This window comes from Panthera uncia, assembly GCF_023721935.1.
Source record: "Panthera uncia isolate 11264 chromosome E2 unlocalized genomic scaffold, Puncia_PCG_1.0 HiC_scaffold_20, whole genome shotgun sequence".
NCBI classification, from domain to species: domain Eukaryota; kingdom Metazoa; phylum Chordata; class Mammalia; order Carnivora; family Felidae; genus Panthera; species Panthera uncia.
In genome coordinates, this window is record NW_026057589.1 from 20,620,947 (window position 1) to 20,644,509 (window position 23,563).

Consider the following 23,563-nt stretch of genomic DNA (forward strand, 5'->3'; position numbering starts at 1 on the left):
GTCTTTGTTTCTTGCATAGGTTGGTTCCAGGTAGGTTCTGGGCTGGACTGGCAACCAAGACCCCGGTCTCTGCCATCTCAACCACCTGAAAGTTCTGACTGAGTCAAATCCTTCAGATACACTGCTCATTCAACCAATCTTGGCTTGTGTTTTGAGATATCGAACATCCCCTTTTGAATACTTTCTTCTTCATTCTGTACAAAGCTGTCTCCAAATCCTAGAGAACTAGGTCTGACATAGATACAGGCAAGACAGACCTCTTTTGTTCTAGCCGTGTTACGAGGAACACATACATGCTGCTGTCCTCACCTCTGAGCTAAGAGTTGGGGCCTGGAATGAATCTCTTACTGAGATCTGAGAGGTGAATCAGCCCCTGCAAAACACTCTGTGTGTGCTGTTGAAAGCATCCGGATTATACTCTCAAGAAAAGCTGGTCTGGGGGCTAATGCTTCACTGCCCACCCTAAATATAGTGCCTGTCTTGTCACACTGGCTCTTTAACCGCCCTGACCATGTCATTCTTAAGAGAAACAGAGTGAGGTTTCATTAATGGGAGAGATCAGCGGTAGCTCGGTTATAAGTTATCACTGTAGATGCAGAGCAGCAGGGTTAGGTCCTCAAGTTGGAAATAAAAAAGACGAATGGGAAGAGACAGTGAAGTTAGTGCCTTCCCGCCTGGGTGCTTTGCCACCAGAGCACGAGGGAAGAGGGGAAAGCCCTTTCAAAACACAGAGTGGCTACCAAAGGCAATTAATACCTTTTAATCTGAAAAAAATCCATCTGCCCTGGTAAGATTCACGTGCCTCCCTCCAACACCGTGGCCCCAGGATGGTCCTCTTTTGTTACCCATTGAGCTGGGGGCATCACACTGGCTAGCTCTGTAGCTGCCTGTAACTGTCAGCCTTTCCCAAAGGTCCTAGGGGCCCCAGCATGTCAAGAAGACAGAAAGGTATGGCAGCATTATAACCAGTCTATTCCCCGTGACTGTATTTGCTTATTCTGAAGTGCCCCTTCTCTTTCCGTCCTGCCCCACTCACTCACTCATTCACACACTCAATTCAGCAGATGGCTGTTCGGCTCCTACCACCTGTCCGATACTGTTCGGGGCACTAAGCGATGACCCAGAGTTCCTGCTTTTGGGGAACTTATAGCAAGAGAGCAGGCAGGTGCTGCTACGTGCCCCTGAGTAAAATTAAAGAGGGCGAGGAGGATGGTAAAAGTGAGGAGTAAGCAATATTCTGTTTTATATGGGATCGTCCAGGCTGGCCTCTGTGAAGAGGAGACCGTTAAGGAGAGGCCTGATGAAAGAGAAGGATGTGAGCCATGCAGAAATCTGCACGGAAAGAGAGACACACGGGTGAGCAGCCAGCCAGACTGAGGACTGAGAGTGCTACAAAAGCCAGGGTCCTGCAGCCTGGGAAGGAGCTCAGGGAAACTCCTAGGGAAAGATTTTTAGCCTTTGCTGAGGTGACCTCGATTCTTTCCCCAGGGCCTGGAGCCATTTCAACAGCCCTGAGAGCAAGTGCAAAGGCCCTGGGGGCAGAAGTGAGCTCAGTATGTTTAAAGAAGATAGGAGGAGGAGGAAGGGGATCCTGCAAGGCCTTGCAGTCCTTCGTGTGGGCTTTGGCTTCTGAGTGAAATGGGAGACGTTGAAGGTTTTGAGCAGGGGCAGGATGCAATGTGCCACGTCTGTCATCAGGGATTCTGGCAGGGTTGTGGCAGGTAGGCTGAAGGGGGCCGCAGTGAACGCAGAAAACCAGGCAGCAGGCTACAGGCTCTGGTGGCAGGCAGGTGAGAGAGGGTGGAGGTTGGTGATAAGAGGGGGTGGGACATGAGATGTGTCTAGTCGAAAGAGACAAGAGCATTTGCTGCTGGATTAAATGCAGGATGTGAGAAAAAGAGGCCTGGAGAGGGACTAGGGGTCACAAGGAGGGACAGATTGCTGTTTACTGAGGTGGGGTGACGGAGAGGAACACACACCCAGAGGAAGCCCGTGCCATATGGAGATGCCGTTAGATACACGGGACGGTCACCCTCTGGGACTAAAACTTTCTGAATCGCAGCCAAGTAAACTCAAACCAAGGTTTTCTAAATCCGACGCGTTTGGAGGAGCTGAATGGCCCTTCAGGATGGGCTGGGCTTCTGGAAGGATGTACAGGCCCCCACAGGGCGAGCCCACCCATGGCGGCCACAGGATCCATCATGGCTTAGGGCGTTAGGCATCTCAGTCCCAGGCACAGTAAGATACCTGGGAGGGGAAGGTGTGTCAGGGGACTGTCTTCTTGGAGGACCTATTTGTCAGCTTGGGCCACCATAACAAAATGCCGCAGACTGGCACTTAAACCACGGGAATTCATTCTCACCTTTCTGGAGGCCAGAATCGAGGTGTTGGGAGGGCTGGTGTCTCCCCAGGCCTCTCTCTTGCCTTGGAGATGGTTGTCTTCTCGCTGAGACCTTACACGGTCTCTTCTCTCTGTGTGAGCCATGGTGCAGAACTGAGGAAACTGAGGCACAGAGAGGTTACATGGCTTATGCAAGACATGGTTAGTAATCTAGTAATCGGTGGAATCCTGTCCTGGCAAGCTGGGTATCAGGTCATCATACTTACGTGAAGTCCGTGTTTGAGAGCTCAGCCTCAGAGAAAGTGAAGCTTTATTGCAATAATAAATCTATCGAACAAACGCTTTATCCCTACTGCCTTAGATTTAGATTTTTTTTTTTTTTTTTTTTTTTTTTTGGAAATACAGCATCACCATTTTCAGTGTATCTTCCTCATCAACTATGAAGCCTTTGCACGTACGGCTTTACCAGCTTCGTGGAAAAGGCTTTCGGAGACCCACCCAATTCACACCCATAGAAATGCAGAATTCTGAAGCCTGTCCACACGTCTGCCGTGTGGACAGGCTTAGAAATAAATTAGAACTATACATAAGTGCCAAGCTTTCTGCTTGGCGAAGGTGTATTGACCATTCTTTCTTTCTGCATCCATTTATGTTTTATTGCCGACTTTTCTGTCTGTATTTTCGTCTACAGCTCTGTCTTTACTGATAGTGTTTGTTTTAGATTTGTGAGCTGTGAGAGGGGCTGAGGCAGCACGCTTTAGACGGACTCCTCTGTGTTGGCACAGCACGTTGTAAATAGAGACCCAATAATTCATTCAACAAACAGCTAGTGAGCGGTTACTGGGCATGAAGCAGAGTGCAGGGCGTGTGGCTGATATTCAAAGGTGTGGCATCAGGGATTCCTGTTTCCCCAGAATCACATTATTAGTAATAACAGTGTTGGGGGACCAGTTTTATAGAGCCCTATCCTGCCTTATCTGCCAGGAACTGTCCTCTGTGTTTGACACGCATTCTCTTGATTACTCTGGGCTACTGAGCAGTGTTTCCCGAAGCGTGTTCCTCAGAACACTCTGTGGAAAAGTGTCGATGGATGCTGTATGTCAGGGGTCCACAAGACCACCCCAGGTTTTGGTAGTTCTCTAAAAGAAGTTAAGGACTCAGCCTGTGGTTATTCTCAAGCAAAATCAGCATCAGAAAAAGGTGCCTGGGGCGGCATTTCAGAGGAAACCAGTTGTGAGCTGCAGGTGCCCAGAGGCGCCTTTGTATTTCCTGAAGGAGTCACCCAGGATGTGCTAATTCCCCCAACACAGAGTTGTGCCAGCCTGGGGAAGCGCACTGGAGACTAAGCGCCCAGGTTTTTTATTGAGGACAGGTCACATAGGCATCCTCCGCCTGGCCTGTAGCAAGATTGCAGACTTCCAGAAGGAAAGCACATATTCAGCATAAATTGTATAGTTTTGCACAAACAGGTTAGGCGCAGTGAGCCGCACGTATCAGCTAGGGAGTGGTGAGAACCCTTCCCAAATCCAAGTTCCAGATGCCAGGCAAGGGCCAGCCTTGGAAGCAGACCTTTGGAGGGACGGCTGAGTCAGACCCACTGTGTTAGCTCTTTTCTGCCCACCGTCAATGAAGCTGGCTTCTTTTCCTGTGGATTCTAATAGCACAGCCTCACCTGACCAGGGGCAACCCCCACCGTCCCCCGGCAGAGCATCACAGAAGACGTTTGCTTTGTAGGAAATGACCCCAGAAGTTTTGGTGGGAAGATGCTATCAGTTTCATTAAACTTAAAGGCAAACAGTGGAGAAAATCCATTGCAGGAGAAGACCGTTTTAGAATTTATGATTTATCTTTTACTTTACGCTGTGGCACCGACAGATAATTGTCAATATAAGTAACGTCTGAGACATGGCTCAGAGGTACTAAGAGAGAAAAGTGCTAAAGCTGGTCTGGCCTCCTTGGAATATAAAACCTGAGAAACCCATCCAGACTTAGAGTAGTTACTTGTGGTCTTTACAAACCTATCATCAAGGAGCCCTCTGTTAACTAAATAATCAGCCTTCTCACTTGAAATGTAAATTCAAATAGTTTCTCCATGCAGGGGACATTACCCAGGGCGAGATCTTGAGCTTTGAAATATAATTTAAATGTATTTTCAGCATATTAAAAAGCCTAATCAAATTCGTGTTTCTTGTATCACCAGGAAGTTTTTTTTTTGTTTTTTTGTTTGTTTGTTTGTTTGTTTGTTTTTTGCCTAAGCCTGAATCAGCTGTTATTTATTGTTACAATCAAGATTTTAGAATAGGCTTTTATTTAGTCCAGCATTTGCACTGGAATTTATTCATTCTCTAGATGCATTAGCTTTGGAATCACTGATAAAACAGGAACCTGATTTGCACTGACGTTTTCCAAGAGGGAGCTTTAAAAATTCACTTGTGGGAAATTTTTACGTGAAATCTTGAAAAGGACACAGTATTTTTGTTAGTAAATTACTGTTTTCCCCATTCGAGCGGTAGATGATTGCTTTCTTCCTTGACTTCTTCCGTCTGCATTTGTAACCACATTCCTAATCTTACCCTCGTCAGTGGCCTCACTTTGATTTTCTGCTTTGCCAACTTCTGCCTTCCTTGAGATTCTTCTGGTTTTGAGACAACTGCCTCTAGTCTTCTCCAATGTTGTCGCCACAGGCTTAACACGGGATCTGATTGTTTCCTTGCTTAAGCTATCAGTGCTTCTTTGTTGACTTCAGGATAAGTGCAGATAGGACATAGCCTCTCCACTCTCTGCATCCTTCTTCAATTCTCCTTCCCCTTCTCCTCCAGTCCTTCCAGATACTGTTCCTGCTCCTGCCACGATGAACTGCTTGCCATTTCTTTGATGTCACATGCTGCCTCACGGCCTTTGCACATCCATCTTTAAGGGTTTGTTGGAATGCCTTCTGCATTCTGGTGATGCTTGGTGTGAACCAGGAGGGTTGTCTGATTTGATTCAGGGGAGGGGTGAAAATGGGTGTAGCAATGTTTGAGTCGGGTCTTACACTCTGGACAGGGGCATCTTAGGAATTTTAGAATCAGAGGTTGTTTGATCGATGCCATCCCAGAAAGGAGGGCAGAACCAGTTCACAGATCTGACTGTAGAGAAGGGAGATTGGGCTTCTGGCAGGTCGTTTCACTTAAGCCCACTTGTGGGTCAGGCCTGTGGATACATCTTCTGGACCAGATATAATTAACTCGGACACTTGGAGGGAATAAGCTTCCAGATGGGAATCTACGGCTGAGCTGTGGAGAGCCAGAAATGGTAAATAGCAGATTCGGCGGCGAGGGCCTGACTTTGTGTGTGCTTTGATATGCACATACCCCCCTCTGGTGCTGTGTTTCAGTCACTCTCCGTTCTGTTACTTCTGTTACAATCGGGACATCTTGAGGATGAAGCCCATGCTGTCATCATTTTTATTAAAAAGAAAAAAAATGGACACAGTGTTTGGCATATTGCCTATAAAACATCCATTAAACCCGTACATTATTCGTATTTGGACGTCTCTCCACCGCCACCTTGTATTAAATCACCTTTAAATATTTGGCTTATTGTTTATTTTCCTCTGGGGTTACTTTTGGATTTTCCATGAAGCCCGGGAAAAAAAAAAAGTCATGAAGCCTGGGGGAAAAAATATGAGAAGTTATCGTCTGTGTCATTTTTAACTATTTGGTTTATTCTGAATTTCATCTTTGATACAGGAATCGGCTCTCCCCCTTCATGGTGTCCACCCCATCCGTAATTCTAAACCCTTTCAGTAGGCACACCACACAAAGTGTTCATATCAAATCCAGAAATCAAGAGCCTAAATGTGCCCCCTGACTATTGGCTCGTGAGTCACGGCAAATAAAAACATGCTTCTAAAGGACAGATGAGTCTTGAAGAGAGCAGAGCTGCTCTTTAAATGTCACCTGTGCATGAGGATCCTTTGTTCTGCCGTTTCCACGGCTCCATTTCAGGAGTCCAGGGGACACTGGGCTGCTGGACAGGGTGGGGAGGCAAGATGAATCCGGAAGGGAGGGCTGATGATTTCTGGGGGGACCCCCCCTGGTCAGAGGGGTGCTGTGAGAACCCACTGGCTGTGTCCTGCTCACGGCTCCATGGCTCCCATCAGCAGGGACTAGGGCGAGGGGAGCTGCAAGGATGGGACAGAAAGAGGAGATGGGGAGAGGACAGGACAGTGTGCGTGTGTTTGCCGGTGGGTGAGAAGGAGAAAGAACAGGGGAGAAATCCAGATACCAAGCTCTGGAGCTGTATTCTTCAGGTTGGCTTTCTGCTGTGCTGGCATGTTCTCCTGCCTGTGCTCCTGGGACCTGATGGGAGACTTCCCCTCCATCCCTGACACCGAACCCCCAACAGAATGCACTGGGATATGCAGGTGTCACTGTGGCACACCAAAAATTACTTCCCAAAGTTAACCTCGAATGGAAGTAGACTCAAGTCTCCTCGGCAGGTTGGCAGATTAAGAGCATGGATACAATGTAGCAAACTCCTCTCTCTCAGGCTCTGTGATACCAGCTCTCCAGGTTCTCTTTATGCCTCTCGGGACTTTCCCCCCAAAACATTAATTTCTATCCCTCTAATCTTAAATGGAGACTTCCCTAAATTTCTTCCATTTCCTATTTTTTCTATTTCTGTCCCTTCCAATCTTAACCAAACCCGCAGTCTCACCACCTGGCCCTGTAGGCAGAGAGCTCCCTTGTCCCCCCCCCCCCCCGCTTCCCCCACCACGTCCGCCCCCCAGGGATCTCTCCTAAAACCCAGTTCATCGACCGCCCACGTGTATTACCCTCAGATGAACTTTTGCACCTTCTCCTTGGCGTATCCCAGAACTGAACTCAACATGTATCTTCTGCCTTTACTTCTGGCAACGAATCTGCTAATGTCTTTAATCCTCTGAGTCCATAATCCCTCACCCCGTTTCTTTGTCCTCAAGGACAGACTTGGAAATTGTGGTCTCTCCATGACCCTTAAGAATAGTTTTGAGTGGGGGACAAATGCAATTTCCCATCCAGGTGCCTCCGGGATATCCCCCAAAGCTTTACTCGTAACACACCAAGAGTTCGGTGCTTAGACCTTGAGCTTAGCTTTCCTTGAGTGAGTGCCAGAGCTGGATTCTCTTTAGCAAGTTACGTGTTACACAGAGCCTGTTTTGGAGATCATCAAACAACAAAGGAGAGGATATTGTGTCCTTAACCTACCAGCTCTCCTCCTATTCCAAGTTTCCTGTTTATAGTTCCATGTCAGCTATGATAAGAATGTTTACACCACAGGAATAGGAAGGCTTGTTCAGAGAGCTGGTTGTGGAAGCATTTACCAGCATAGCACTGCCCCTACTAAACTTAGAATGTCCTATACAGTTAGTAATGACACTAACTTTCTCTGCTGGAGGCACTCCATTAAAGCTTCACTGATTTATCTCCTGTAATCCTTGTCGTGACCTCCTAAGACAGGTGCCATCGATATAGCCAATTTACAGGTGAAGCAAATGGACACTCAGAGTAGTAAATCAAACAAACCCAAGGGAAAACCAAGACTCAACACCGCATGACCGAGAATGGCTCTTTCCGTCCCTAAATGATGTGTATCCTAAGACAATGGCGAACTGGGCTTGACAAATTTTGCCTTCTTGGAACAAGTGGAATTGGAAACTTGAAAATTAGTGTTAGAGATCACACACACACACGCGTGCGCGCACACACACATGCACAATTGGACCTGAAAACAATTCCAGTCTCCTGTTTGGATGAGAACTTCCCAATAAAAGATCCACATCTGTTAACATCGTAACTACAGGTTCTTTCTGTAAATGCTTGGCTAACAATCCTCTAAAACAGCACTGTCATTGACCAACCAAGCAGTTGTTTCTTTGCAATAGGGACATGACAAGGAGGCAAGAGGGACCGATAACCCCGGTTATCTGAGACCATTAGTAGCAAGCCCTGTAGCCTATTGACTGTAGCCATGGGCCGTTAGAGGGTTACTAATTGTGAACTCTCACTATGTTTAAGGTACAATGCTTTCAGTCTAAGTTAGCTTTTTCCTAAAGCTGAAGAAATATCAGGAGGTGAGTTACCTGTCTCGGGGGTCCAAGCTGAGAGGCCAGGCCTCTGAGATGAAGGTGGCCAGGCTGGGGAACAGAGACTCTGTCTGCCCACCGTGGAGCAGGAGAACTCTGTAGTACGGTCAGGGCACTGCTCAAGATTGCCTGGCTGGGACACAGAGCTGCGGCCACCTGGGGGAAAGTACACACACAGAAAGGCACCTTCCCTCACCCAGCTGAGCTTTTTAAACATTTAACGTGTAGACCCAGAGTGTGTCCCCTCTCTGTTCCCCAGGAAGACCCTCAGAGGCTAGGTGCACCCTGCATGGACATCTATCACAGGTGGGGGTGGAAGTTAAGCTCTGATAATATCCCAGTTTTTACAATTTCCCCCTTTCCATCCTATGCTCCTGTGCTAAGCAGGCGTATGAACCAGCCTCCCTTCCCCAAGCATATTTTTATTTTAGGATATGAGTGGCATTTTTACAATTTGAAGAGAAAGTTTTAACTTCTCTTGATGTGTTTGCCACATCTTTAGGCAAGTATTTATTAGCGTATTACGGTTAATATAATCATGGCCATAACTTCCTAATGAATGCAAATGGGGAAATAAGATTTTATTAAGCAAGGACGATCATCTTAAAACCATTATAAACTTGTGTTTATGGAAAACATTTTAGAAGCACACCTGTTTTTTAAAGCAAATCTCAGCATCCTTTCTTGTGCTAAAGACTGTTGGAGACTTAGGCTGAGCCAAATCAGGTATCACAAGCCATTGTGTGATGTAACTGAATGGTAGGCATTGGCATCCCAGCCACAGGGGAATGTGAGCACGTTGACTGAGGCTCGGCCTGATTGCGGGTGGATGGGGGTGATTACCCCCCAGGGGACATTTGGCAGCCTCTGGAGACATTATTGATTGTCATGAATGACAAGGGGACTGCCAGTAGCTTCTAATGTATATGGACCCTGCTCAGCATCTCAGGTGCACAGGACAGCACCGCCCCCCTCCCATGCCCTGGGAAAGAATTACCTAGTCTCTAAAGTCTGTAGCACCGGGTGTAACAAGTTGTGAGTTAAGACAATGGGCTCAAGAGGCATATGGCATTGTCTTCCAATCATGTCTGACTTTGGACAGGTGGCCTCAACTGTTTGAACTTCTGAGTCCTGATTTTCAACGTGGGTCTGGTCATCAGAGCTTGCTCACAGGGAGCTGGGATCCTCGGCACAGCTCCCGGCCCAGAGGAGGCGCTCGGGAAAGAAGTGAAAATGGTAATAGTCACCATTGCCGTTGTCATCCTCCTCCTCAAAATAAAATCATGGCGGATAAGTTTAAAACCAAGGTGAAATTCTGGTTTTAAAAGTTGCTTTTATTTTTAATCAAAAATTTCCAAGCTGGAATCTTTCCCTATCTCATGGTTCTTTATTTTATATATATATATTTTTTTTTTTAATTTAAATTTTAGTTAACATACAGTACAGTATTGGTTTCAGAAGTAGAATTCAGTGGTTCATCACTTACATACAATACCCAGTGCTCATCGCAAGTGCCCTCCTTAGTAGCCATCACCCATCTAGCCCATCCCCCACCCACTTCCCTCCATCAACCCATCCTTTGTTCTCTGTCTTTACGAGTCTCTTGTGGTTTGTTTCCCTCTCTTCTCTTCCGTGCCGCTTCCCATATGTTCATCTGTTTTGTTTCTCAAATTCCACATACAAGTGAAATCATATGGTAGTTGTCTTTCTCTGATCGACTAATTTCGCTTAGCATAATACATTTTAGTTTCATCCACGTTGTTCGAATGGCAAGATTTTGGGGTTATTTTTGATGGATAAGTAATATTCCATTATATGTATACACACACACACACACACACACACACACACCCCACATCTTCTTTATCCATTCTTCAGTTGATGGATATCTGGGCTGTCTCCATCGTTTGGCTATGATTGATACTGTTGCTATAAACATTGTTAAAATATCTATACTACCCATAGCAGTCTACACATTTAATGGATCCCTGTCAAAGTACCATTAGCGTTCTTCTCAGAGGTAGATCAAACAATTCTAAAATATGTATGGAACCACTAAAGACCCCAACTAGCCAAAGCAATCCTGAAAACCAAAAACTAACCTGGAGGCATCGCAATTCTGGATTTCAAGCTATCTTACAAAGCTGTGTGACAGTATGGTGCTGGCACAAAAACAGACATATAGATCAATGGAACAGAATAGAAAGCCCCCAAAATGGACTCACAACTCTGTGGTCAACTCGTCTTTGGCAAAGCAAGAAAGAGCATCCAATAGGAAAAAAAAAGACAGTCTCTTCAACAAATGGTGCTGAGAAAACTGGACAGCCACATGCAGGAGAATGAACCTGGACCGCTTTGTCACACCAGACACAAGAACAAATTCCAACAGGAAGAAAGACTTGCCTGTGAGACAGGAAACCCCCAAAACCCTAGAGGAGAGACAGGCAGCAACCTCTCGGATATCTCGTGATTCTTTAAAAGGCTTCCATGTGCCTGTGGTTTGGAGGAGGGACTTGCTGTCAGCTGCCTGGGCATCTAGCAGCAGCTACACCTGAGACAGCCCATTCTTCTGGATTCTGCAAATGAAAGCTCACAGCGTCACATGACTCTGTCCCTAAAAGCCTGCCTTGTCCACCTGCACTTCTCACCAATTGTGATCAAAGCAAGAGACAGCTTGTGGGGGCATGCTGAGAGACCCATGCACACCATAAATGCCTACACGGTGCGTCGCTTTGTTGGTTCGTCGTAAAGCAGGTGGGGGAATGAGAAGCAGAGCTGACTTGATGACCTCAGGGAGCGGTCGACCTGAGGGCTCCCTAGGCCTTCAGGGGCCTCACAAGCCACATTGCATTTTCAGATGCCATTTTGCCATCGTCTGACAGAGGAGGCTGCTGCTATGCTCCAAATACCCTTAATTAAGATCCCAGGACATGCCTAGAACGGGAACTGGCACACACTAGGTGCTCTCAGCATTAGCCGTTGCTATTCCTGTTATTTCCACACAGACATGCCATTATGTGCACACAGCTGTCCATGCACGTGTGCAGGTACGTCTGTGTAAGAGATTCACATATTTGGAAAACGAGGGGCACTGTGCACTCTGCTCGGTGTGCTCACACACAGGCATGCGTGGTACACACATAATAGAATGTAACGCTCCCAAACCTTTCTGGTATTAACAACCTGCTCAGAATCAATCCGTGGATGGAGCCAGCCCCGTGAGGCCACCAGAAGGAGTGGCCTTGGGACTGGTAAGAGTTTCTGCCACAAGGAGGGGTCCCTCAGTGTTGCCTTGACTGGACGGAGGCAGGAGAGTTAGAACTCTGAAGCATGGCAGTGAGCTGATCACCTCTGCTGCTCCATTATTAGTCACGTCACCTTGCGCAGGCTACATTACTTCTTCGAGCCTTGGCCTCCCCAGCTGGTGGACGGGGGCTGCAGCCAGGTGGCTGAGCTGCTCCGTGATGCGTGAGAAACCATGTAGCTCACTGCCTGGACCCGGTCCTCTTGCTACTTGGCACAGAATGGGGGGGCTTATGGTGCTGGGGTCTTCTTGGAAGACTCGTGATCTAAGGATCAGGAATCCTTTTGATGACGTGCCTTGTGCTCTCCCTCACCATCACCACCACGAGCCACTGGCAGCACTTACTGACCACATTTCCCCCTTTTCCTTTGGCTGACAAGACACGCAAGGTCAGAGTGGTGGTCCAGGCAGAGTAACATCCGAGGACGGCACGCAATGCCAATCTTCTCCCCTTTCTCTGATCCTTCTTTGTGGCGACTTACAATTCCACGTTACTGTGCTTAGTGGCACAAGCTTCTTTGAATCCAGTGCGGATTGGTACAGGGTATAAATACATTTTTAAAAAACCCAGACCTTGAATCTGTTCAATAATTCTCCAGGATTTTGCTTGGTTTCTTTGTGTTTCTTCCAATTTGAGACCAATAATAAAAGTGACTCACCCAGCTTCTCTTATTGGCTGACTGTAGCTATAAAGATAACTGATTCCTATACCAAGTCTAATAGGATCAATTAAATTCCTTGTAAAAATGTCCCTACTAGGGGAAAATGCTGGGTGAGATGCTAGAATTCATCTGTCTGAAAGCAAGAGGCCAGCTCTTTCTTGTTTTTCTTTTTTTTTTTTCCAGCTGATCGACATGTTTCTCATGCTTTTCATAGCCTCTTTGCCCAAGGTGTCCGTGACAGATGGCTCATGAAGCAGCAGGAATGCACAAAATCTCTTGCTATTATTTTTAATAAAAAAAATACTGACTGTAGATGAAATTGACTAATGAAAAGATTGAGGATTCAGTCCTCGAAACTAATGTGTACCGAGTCCGGGCACATTGCGACTTGCTCAACGTGGTCTGTGAGGCCATGGCAGAGGGCTTGGCCATTAAAAAGAGAAGTGGAAAGCTCCCCCAGATGGCCGGGCCTCCACCCTCTTCCCCAGCTTGAAACTAGGGTTGGTTGCAAGGTGGGTATTTGTATTTGCATTAGAAAATTGGGAATGCATACAGAAAATGGCTTTCCCACAGATAAAGACAATTAAGGCTTTTAAATGTTGGAAAATGTCTTCGCGAGCATATTCAGTGGTTTGGCATTTCCTCCACATGAGAAAGTCCCTGCCATCACGTTCAGCCAAAAATGGCTCGCGTGTCCTGCAGACTTGATTACCGCCCTGCTTTAGCTCGGCTCCTTCTGCAGGGCTGTGCTGGGCCAGATGGCAATGACTTATTTAACCCTTGAAAACCACCTTTCTTGGTGTCTAGTCTCATTGCTTTCCTGGTTCAACAGCAGGATGAGTATGAAAATCCGGGACAACTTTGGTTGTGATATTTTCAGTATTTGTAATAAAGGGGCACTAGGGGGTCAGCTGGACTGGGTTCAGCGGCCAGCTCTGCTTCTGCCTGGTTGAGCAAGCCACATAGCCCTTTCCGTCTCCTTGTCCGTAAAATGGGATTGGCTCCTAATTCGTATGGCTGTTCTGAAGATCACCTGAGACGGTGCCAGTAAAATAGCTCACGATGTGCTAGGCACACAGCAGACATCGGAAATGGGAAGCTGGTGGCCCAATTGTGGTTAAACCTGGAAGGATTTCATATATACCCACCCCCCTATGGCTGTTAAAGATTAAACAGGTGTATATAAATTAGCTTAGCATAAGTGACTTTTTAGAAGACCATAAGTACATATTTATGAGGAATTGATTCTTTGAGGTCATCAGGGCCCACGGATGCTCTCATTTTAAGTATTGCCTACTCAGAGAACTTCAAGGCCATAAGGACATTAGGGATATCTTTCAAAACAGTAAAAAAATATATATTTATAGCAGGGCACTTGGGTAGCTCAGTTGGTTAAGAGTTCGACTCTTGATTTCGGCTCAGGTCATGGTCTCATGGTTTGTGGATTCAAGCCCCGCGTTGAGCTCTGTGCTGAGCATGGAGCCTGCTTGGGATTCTCTTTCTCTCTCTCTCTCTCTCTCTCTCTCTCTCTCTCTCTCTCTCTGCTCCTCCCCCCTCCAAAAGAAAATAAACTTAAAAAAAAAAAACTTTATAGCAACTGCAATGAAGGGGCCGCGGTCGCAGTCATCAGGGAGTTCTGAGTCCCTGCTAAGCCCGCCAGAGACCCGCAGCCTGGCCCCACCCTTGGAATCTGTGATGGGTTCCGATGTAGGCTGTGCTGCACGACTTTTCCTGTCTCCTATGAGCATTTACCGCCTGCCTGTCGAATAAGTCTCAGGGGCTGGATGCTATGTGTTGTGGGGACTGTAGGCAAAGGTGGTTGACCCCGGGACTTGCTGTGTAGCACAAAGGCAAACACTGAACAAGTAATAAAGTGATGACTGCTTTCGAAGGAACGCAAATGTGGGGGTGGAGGAGAACTCCCCTGCAGAAGCGGTGTCCAGCCTTTCCTACTGGAAGGTGAGCAGGAGTTCTCCAAACAGAGAAAGTAGCCTTTCGTGGACAAAGGAGCAGAATGTGCAAAGGTTAAGAGGGAAAGCCGTGGTTTGTTTGACACATGCAAGGAAGCCCCACGTGGCTGCTGCTTAGGAAGGATTTGTCTGCATTTTCTTGTTTGCTAAAAGTGAAATGACATAGTATGAAATGTAAGGAGTGTTCAAGATGACCCCAAAGGCCAAAGTTCAGGGATGTCAGCCTCTTTCTAGCCCCTTCAGCTTTTGTCTCCATTCTTTGTCCCAATCCTCCCCTCTTCTCTGCGTTGGGTCCATGACCTGAGAAGTTTATGAAAGAAATCAGGGGAAGGTGCTTCCGTGAATCTTTTAGGAAGAGGAACCCAGTAGGACCACACACCAGCAACAATGGCCATTTGAAAGATTAATTTTTGCCTACTCTTGATTAAATGTATGAGGTGATAGATTAAACCAGGCCTTTATACCCAAGTACAAATCCATGGTTGTTTTGAGGCTATTTTTTATTTAGACAGTGAATTGTACTAACAATGCTCCTTAAGATGAGCGAAGACATTGATTGGCCAAAAAGCATAGCTTTACAGCATTATAGCTAGAGTCTGACTGTAAAGAAACCATTTTCACTGCCAACATTTTCAGCTCAAGAGCCAAAAAAAGGTGTGTCTTATTTGAAATTGCAGCCCCCTACTGAAAAAGCCTACTTTAGCCATCCTGGTTCCTGATTATTAAGATGAAACGTCTTAAAAAAATTAGACCCCACCTTATCTAGCCAGCTTTAGTGGGTGCACGAGGGGAGAAAAATGCCCGTGGAGCCTGAGCGGTGAAAATAGTGTTCCTGCTGATCAAGACGAGAGAAGGGCCATCTGAGAAGGCTTCGGGGCTCAGTGTTCCATCTGAGGTGGGACTTTCAGGAGCTGTGTGTGCACTGGGGACCACTGGTATGTCTCCAATGTGACCAGCACGTCGGAGCTGGGGACAGTTAACAGAACCAGGGTGGCAAACCCATTAATGCAAGCAGAGAATCTGCCATTCAGAGACATTAATTTAACATGACACCAACCGGGGTGTTTGTATGTGCTCATTGTGGTGTCAGACATTCTGTTCTAATTGAGTTAATTAAAAGTTAATGGCATAGAGCCCATCACGATGCTATAAATGACAGGCATGTGACCGGTCCTCGTACCCTCTCGTTTGGATAAATCTTTCAGTCGCCGTCAAACTCTACTTCTAAGAGATTCATTCCACATCACTGCCTCTCCTTCTCCCTTTGAAGAGGGTGAGTGCTGTTCCATTTGATATATAAACAAAGGGAGCTGGAAAAGATAAAAGGAGGCTCGTGTGCAATGTCACAGATATCACCCATGATTGCCAGCCGTGTACTTAGCGTCTTGGTGGGAAGGGGGGGTGGGCGGGGGATGTGTGTCCTCCGAGGGTGGCTGTGCTCGGATCCAGAGACGCAGATGCCTGCTGGAGGCGGCGTGCGGGTGACGGGGTGGATGGGACAGTGGTGAAGAGGACAAGGTTTGAATCGAGGTGGTGGCAGTGCCGCTTAGCCTCGCTGAGCTTGTCTTCTCCTCTGCGCAAAGGGATAATGAGAGGATCCAGCCCCCAAGTCACCGGCTGCTTCTCCCAGTGAAAGGGGAGAATCACTGTAAGTCACAGGCAGAGTGATGGGTGCAGAATGAGCCTGGAGGACAAGGGCTTGGAGATGCGGAGTGGAGAGGGGGTCGTCTGTGCACAGGAAAACAAAATCCTCAGGCCCTTTGAACTGTGCCTTCTGCCCTTGTGTGGACAGCCAGCGGAGGTCTGTGTATTACTTTTGATCCAACTTAGGTGTTTCATCACGTTAGGTTCCAGATGCCTCTAAAAAAAGACGGATGTGCAACGTATCGTTACACTCACAGGCAAGGTAGAGAAGCATTTGAAAATCATTCACAGAAGACAAAGCAAAGTCCATTACAGAGGGTCTCAGTCTTGAATCCTGACTAAGGAGACTCACTGTGGTTGAGTTTCAAACTTAACCCCAGGCGTGCAGTGCTGAGGACTAGAAACCCAAACGCTTACTTAGCTCTTGTTCCTCATGAACCGCGAACCAGAGCACGTCTGCCAAGGACAGAGGCAAACTTTGGGGCCTTATTTCTGAGAAGAATCTGCAATGGGTCATTGTGAAATTCAGCGAATGTAGTTCTTGAATAATTTTAACAATTAAAAGATGAGGAAATAAAACAATTCCTCTAATATTCTTTCTCGGAACAGCTCTTGGTGAAGGTCAAAGATGATGACCTTCAACCTTTTCTGATAGAGCCCCACAGTAAAGAAATAGGTTTTACATCACAACCCAGCACCCTCCACACACACACACACACACACACACCACAAAACGACATTTCACAAATAATACTATCTTTATGATAGGTGGTATTCACTTTCTAGTTTCCGTTCTACTCCTTCTTGTTATTGAAAATGGCCATGACCTATAAATTGATTTCATGATCTGAAAATGAATTGTGACACTCAGTTTTAAAAACACTGAGCCAAGGTGTGAGCTAAGAACATATTTCTATGGAAGTGCTTACACAGAGGGATGGGCTGAGCGGGGCTAGGTGTCTGGGGTGTGGGGAAGAACTAAAGTCTTTATTAATATCTATTCTATTTCTCTTCTTTCTCTGTCTCCTCTCCCACAAGGTGGGTTGTGCATGGCCCAGCATCCCTTCAAGGGGAGCCCTCTTAGGCAGTGCTTTTGCAGATGAGTGTGCATTTGAATTACCTGGGTAGCCCTGGGATTCTGTGCCACCTGTCAGCTCCAGGTAATTTCCTTGCTGCCGGGCCTGGACCACAGTTCAGAAAGGGAGGGGAAGAGAAGATGGAAAGATGGAGCCTTATGTTTCTAAACAGCCACTGACAGACCCATCCACTGTCATCCCTTTTCTCTGTCAAGGTCATCTTGTCTCGCCATGGACTTTTAGGGACTGCTTATTTTTGCCTTTGCCAAAAATTGTTTAAAACCACTGGGATGAAGTTAAAAAAATGTATTCGAGAAGCTCCTAGAACTGACAGTAAAACTGATGAAGCAGATCCTTAGGCGATGGAGTGGGAGAACTCTGGGCTGTGGGAGAAGGAACCAGTGGTTTGCTTGTTAGGTGGGGCCATTGGAATTAACCAACACCAAGGGCCCGTGGGTCCTTGCAGTGGACGCTCAGATTCCAGCGAGAGGGTCCAAATGGCCAAGACTGGGTGACAGAGTGGTAGGGTCCCCTCCCTAGGGAAAGAAAGAAAAAAAAACAAAACAACCTCAAGGCAATCTGGTTATAGGTATGTGACAACATCCCTCATAACCTTGTAACGTGAGACCACTTAATCAGACTACATGTTTATGTGTTACCATATATGTGAGACAAAGAAGTAAAAATATATATAAAAAATTATGCCACGTGGCGTTCGGGGCTCAGTTAGTTCTTCCAGTCGTGGAAGAAGCCAACAGAGTCGTGCCGGCACGAATAAAGTGGCTTCCTGGAAGGAAAAGCCTCAGTGTCACGACTCTCTGTGTGAGAATCCTGCTGTGACAGGTTTACTCCTTCACCTGGGGACGACAGACTGATAGACCCACAAGGCCATTACGATAGGGCATTTACGATTCACTCACCATCTGAGGGAGTGTGTGTGCCAGGCAAGCAGACACAGTGACGAAAGGCCAGGTTGTTGACCACCTAGACGGCATTGGGAGGGAAAGAAATACTCTGCTGAGTCTACACTCTGTGCCAAGCACATGACAGATCTGTGCCCTTCATCCACACAGTAAGCCAGTGGGGTTCTCAACCGGGGCTGATTTTGCCCTCCAGGGGACAGATTCACCGTCTGGTCACATCTTTAGCTGTCGCAACTGGCTTAGGGGTGCTGCTGGCATGTGGGAGGGAGAGGCCAGAGATCTTGCTCAACATTCTCCCATGCAGAGGACAGTCCCCACACAGAGAGGCTATCCAGTCCCAAACGTCAGTAGTGCTAAAGTCGAGAAAGTCTGCAGTACCCCTGGAAGGTGGTGGTTTTCTCGTTTATGGTGTTTGCTCGTTTATGCATGGCAGAAAGCTAGGTAGCAGTCCTAAGGTTGGGACACTGACGAATGGCAGAGCCGGAACTTGGACCCAGATCCGTGCGGTTCCAGGACCTGCTGCCTCCTTTGCCACACCTTTGAAAAACAGCCTCTTGCAGGCGCCTGGCGAGAAAAGGTAGGAGGGGGGAGACGGCTCAAACAGGAATCTTATAACCCTCATAACAAATGTGCAAGCTCCCCCTTTGCTGATCAGATTTGTTCTGTTCTATTCTGGAGTCATCCCAACCTATCAGGTTTTAATTTAACGGTAACAGGTGGAAAGGCTCCGTGGCTGAAGTTACCTGGTACAGCTTTCGTCACGCTGGCACCGTGAGAAGTTACCAAGTGACTAATAGCCATGGAGTTTCCTGAAACGTCCAGGTGGAAGACCACCACCGGCTCGTTCTGTTTTAATATTCAGTCACGTAAATTGAATATAACGGGGTAACAGTAGGCACCCCTGGAGACCTGGGCGGGAGGCTAAGCCTCCCTTGACCTCCTCTGACTGTGATTTCCCCGGACCACATGGTGGGTAATAGGCCTACCCTCTCTCTGATTCACCTGCAGCCAAGAGAGTGTGACGTCCGCACAGCTGTGCTATAACCGGGTGTGCCGGAGACTCCGAGAGCTGGAGGAACCTTTTCCCCGGGCGCACTCTCCTGAAACGCTTGTCAATAAAAGTAGACTTAGTGAAGGCCTTTGGTTTGAAAAGAGGAAATTTCGCTTCCTTTCAAATGCCATATGGTCCAGGTGAAGAAGCTGGAGTTTTCCTCGTCCTACCGTGAGCCACTGGGAAACGTGAACATGTTTTGCACGTTGAGAGACCTGGATTTTGTTGGTGCCCCTGGAGAATGTTCCCTGCGGTGCCCCATCTTTACCTCGGGAAGAGCTGTCCGAATTAAAATAGAAATCTGAGGCAGGAAGAAAGTATAAATAAAGACAAAAAAAAATTCCGTAACTTTCAAGTGGAAAGATTTCCTAAAAAATTCACGAGATGGGCTAGAGTAAGCAGACTTGGAATAACTCAAAACAAAAAATATCAACAGCTTTTCTTTTGCAGATGTTTCTAAAATATTTGGGATAGCTTTTGATGATCTGTGTTTTCTATTTTGAAAGCCTTCTCCCATCGTGTTTTATGTTGCCTGCGTGGACTACGCAATTGAGGAAGATTCTTTTCCTAATGAACAGTCTAAATTCATTAGGCCTAAGTGTAATTATATTTTGAAATAACCAGCTAAAGTGATACCGCGTTGTTTGTCCTAAGAATGACTAAGTGACTAGTAAGAAATACGGGTACACTCTTTTGAAGTTGAGCTTGGCATACCGTTTGGTATGCGATGGCATTTTATTTTTTTAAGGGGTGCCTGGGTGGCTCAGTCAGTTGAGCGACTGACTTCGGCTCAGGTCACGATCTCAATGTTTGTGGGTTTGAGCCCCCCGTCAGGGTCTGTGCTATCCGCATGGAGCCTGGAGCCTGCTTCAGATTCTGTCTCTCTCTCTCTCTTTCTGTCTCTGTCTCTGTCTCTCTCTCTCTCAAAACTAAATACATGTTAAAAAAATTTTAAGATTTTATTTTTTTAAGTAGTCTCTATATCTAACATGGGGCTCGAACTCACAACCCAAAGATGGAAAGTCACACACTCTACCAACTGAGCCAGCCAGGCACCCCACATTTTATTTAATAAATGAATACAGTATCAGAAATACATATAAGTAACTAAGGAGGGAGAAGATAGACGGGCTGAGTATGATTATCCCAGAAAAAAGGAGCCATGTCTCTGAAAGAGACATAGCATTCCTTTCTATGAATTCAATGATACAGGTTTTCCATAAGGTCTCATGTAGGAAATAATTACAGAAATCAATATTCCAGGGGTATCTGGGTGGCTGAGTCGGTTATATAAAAAACCTGACTCTGGATTTTGGCTCAGGTCACAATCTCACAGCTTGTGGGATCGACCCTCACGTCAGGCTCTGCACTGACAGTGTGGAGCTTGTTTGGGATTCTCTCTCCCTCTCTCTCTGCCCCTCCCCCACTCATGTGCAGGCGCTCTCTCTCTCTCTCTCTCTCTCAAAATAAATAAGTAAGCATTTAAAAACAAAGTCAACTATTCCAACTTTTTGCACACAACATCCTCTTGCTTGAGGTGGTCGTCCAGTTTTTTTCTTCAGCATTTGGAGCATTTCCAGTGATCAGTGAGTATGTAACGGTAACCTTTCATTTTGGGATTAGGGTATCGAGAAACAGCATTGCACTGAGCTCAGATCTGCCCTTTGGAAAATAATCATTCCCTCCTCGTTCTTCCTACTCGAGAAACACAGAGATCTACAAGCCATTCCACATGACAGATCCCAGATATTTGAGGACAGATTCTTTGGCCCATTCTTCATGGGAAGGGTCCTCCCTCCTTCCTAGCCACCCTTCACTGGATGGTGTGATATGGAAAAATAGCCCCTTAAAACGTGATGTTCAGGATATGAGTTGGCCATAGCATAGGATATTATTAAAATTGAGTGTATCAATTAATGGCAAGCACATAGTCTTTGACAGTCATGTCGGTGTATTCATCCCTGTGTCCCCAGACAGACCCTTTCTAGAAGCTGGCTCCTGGGGAGAGGTCTCCCCTCTCAACACTCCTGGAAGCACCTAAAAGAGTAGAAAGGCAGACTCTGCCCTTTACCAAGCCTCTTAAGTCAAGGCGAGAAGCCCAAAACAAGAGCTTATACAGCAGGTACTAAGCCAGTACCTCCCATGTGGATGTGCAGGGTCCTTGTACCATAAACTGGCTGCTTTCACCTCATTCGTAGTAGCTAGTGAAGCCACTCTCTCCTGGGAGCCTCTCTTTTGCCCCCTCTAAGTGCTTACCGGTGGAGCCTGCTCTTCACCCGCCACCCTGGTCTCGAGGGCAGTGTCCCCTCACGATCTTCTGTGACACACAGGCACCTCTGTCCCTCGCTGAGCCTCCGGCCGTTTTCGCTTCTCTAGCCCTGCTCTGATTACGGCTGCCAGCAGTCGTGATCGCTCTGCCACCTTGTCTGCTCACCTGTCTCCATCCCAGGATTTCCAGCCTCGCTTTCCTCCTCGGCATCAGGGATTTTGTGGGGGGGCGGGGGGGAGAGCTGGCGAACCCCAAAAGGGCAGCGAGGACCTGCATTCTTTGTTGAAACAATTAGAATATTGGAAGCCAGGTACCAGGTAACCCCAGCCCACCCGTTGTAAACAATGAGGGAAAGGTATCATCTCAGGAAACAGAGTGTGAAGCTCCTGGGATGGTTAATGCAATACCTCACCAGCACCGAAGAGAGGTTCTTCCCTCCTTTCTGCCTTGCTGTTCTCAGCAGGCAGGATGTTCCTCAGGCTAACTCTCTCCCAGGGTGCAAGACAGCTGGATGATGTCACAGGCAGGCATGTCCGCTTCAGGTGAAGGAAGAAACCATCTCTTCCTTTATGTGTGTCCTTGGTCACACTCTCCCAGATGCCCCCATCCCCAGCACATGCGCCCTCACACCTCATTGGCCAGACTGAGGGAAATGCCCACCCTAAACCCATCACTAGCAAGGGAGATGCCATGACCACAGATGGCAGATTGTTAGAACCTGTCCCTGAGTTTGGATGGGAACATCTTCCCTGGCCATGTGACCTTGTGGAAAATGGTAGACACCCACATGTAACTGCAAGGAAGGACTTCAGATAAGTTGTAAGAGCGTGCCTGGTTTGTGTTTCCTCAACTTCCTTCCTTCCTTCATTACTGTGTTTGCTCTGACATTCAACGGGCCATCAGCTTGGCTTCTGTTCTAGGCATCATGCTGGGCACCAAAACAATCATAATCAAGACATGGCCCCTGTCCATGAGAAGGAGGCAGGACAAAGTCTTTGGAAGGGAGCACCTCTCATCATTAATCCCACCTCAGTTCACCACAGCCGTGGGACCTTGACCACGTTGCTTCACCTCTCCGAGCCATGGCTGCCTCACCTATAGAACGATAAGCAATCACATCCCCTGCCAAGGGCTTTGGTGAGGATTATGGTTTGTAGATAGGTTGGTGGAGATGGCCCCACGTACACACCCACACAGAGACAGGAACAGTGTAAACTGTTGATAATAGTAATTGCTATAATAATAATTATAAATATTAAAAGTAACTGCATTGAGAGGCACCTGGGTGGTGGCTCAATCACTTAAGTTTCTGACTCTCGATTTCAGCTCAGGTCATGATCTCATGGTTTGTGAGACTGAGCCCCACATCGGGCTCTATGCTGACAGGGCAGAACCTTCCTGGGATTCTCTCTCTCCCTGTCTCTCTATGCCCCTCCCCTACTCATGTCCTCTCTCTCTCTCTCTCTCTCTCTCCCCCTCTCTCTCTTGTTCTCCCTCTCAAAATAAATGAAAACATAAAGCACTTAAAAAAATTAAAATAACTGCATTGAAATTTGACTTTAGTAGAGTGATGTTGAGGTATACATGAGCATACGTGTGTGTGCTCATACACGTGTCCTGTGTACCCTCTACAATATGCAAAAAAGACATGTAGGAAGTCCCCTGGGACCACAAAGAAGAGACCGACTGGACGCTAACATTCTATGCACGGGCTGCGCGCTGCTGACGTGCCCCGCACGTCCTGTTTGTGTTCACAGAAATGCTGTCACCCGTTGGCTCAAGCCTTGATGGGGCCAACACCACAGCTGTCCCTCCAGCCAAACCAGGACTTGGGACGCTCGACATGATGGATGATTTTTCTGATTTGCGAGTTCATTTATGTGCTACCAACTACAAAGACATTTCAGGTTGCATTTAATTATATATAAACTCTGCATAGAACACTTTTTGGAAAGTATTAATGGCATGAAATGAAATACGGATTTCAGGTGTATGTGTAGCATCCTGGGCTCACTGATTTTCCCAGGTGTAGGCATTCCTCCTACACTAAAAAGTCAAAATTGGAACTGAACACAATGCGATTGAGGAATGTGACTCACATTCCATCATCCACTATTGGGCATGAAGTGGAAGCTGGGCCCGGTCTCTTCAGAAATGAGTGGCTGAGAACACAGCAGAGAGAGGCCTAGAGCTTTGTTTTGCCTGCCTGTCCCA

General features: G+C 47.0%; 1 protein-coding gene and 1 long non-coding RNA gene across 8 annotated transcripts in view; one reads left to right on the forward strand and one right to left on the reverse strand.

Moving 5' to 3' along the window:
• The window catches only part of CDH13 (cadherin 13), a 1,039,621-nt gene that overhangs the window by 565,734 nt on the left and 450,324 nt on the right, over window positions 1–23,563 (forward strand). The window contains exon 6 of one of the 4 annotated variants that reach the window (XM_049622724.1): window positions 9,553–9,735. The exons of the other annotated variants lie outside the window; for them this stretch is intronic. Coding sequence (XP_049478681.1) covers window positions 9,553–9,570 — 18 coding nt within the window. The 3' untranslated portion in view covers window positions 9,571–9,735. Of the gene's footprint in view, window positions 1–9,552; window positions 9,736–23,563 lie in introns of those variants that run through there. 4 annotated transcript variants of the gene reach the window in all.
• Window positions 11,869–21,695, reverse strand: LOC125916489 (uncharacterized). 4 transcript variants are annotated; one of them, XR_007455935.1, is made up of 5 exons: window positions 19,032–21,147; window positions 18,408–18,593; window positions 18,027–18,090; window positions 17,439–17,642; window positions 11,869–16,246 (listed from the first exon to the last, which is right to left on the reverse strand). It is a non-coding gene; the product is annotated as an uncharacterized LOC125916489 (long non-coding RNA). The 4 variants fall into 4 exon arrangements; XR_007455934.1 differs by lacking the exons at window positions 18,408–18,593; window positions 19,032–21,147 and adding an exon at window positions 21,337–21,680 and having other exon boundaries at window positions 11,870–16,246; XR_007455937.1 differs by lacking the exons at window positions 18,408–18,593; window positions 19,032–21,147 and adding an exon at window positions 21,515–21,677 and having other exon boundaries at window positions 11,870–16,246.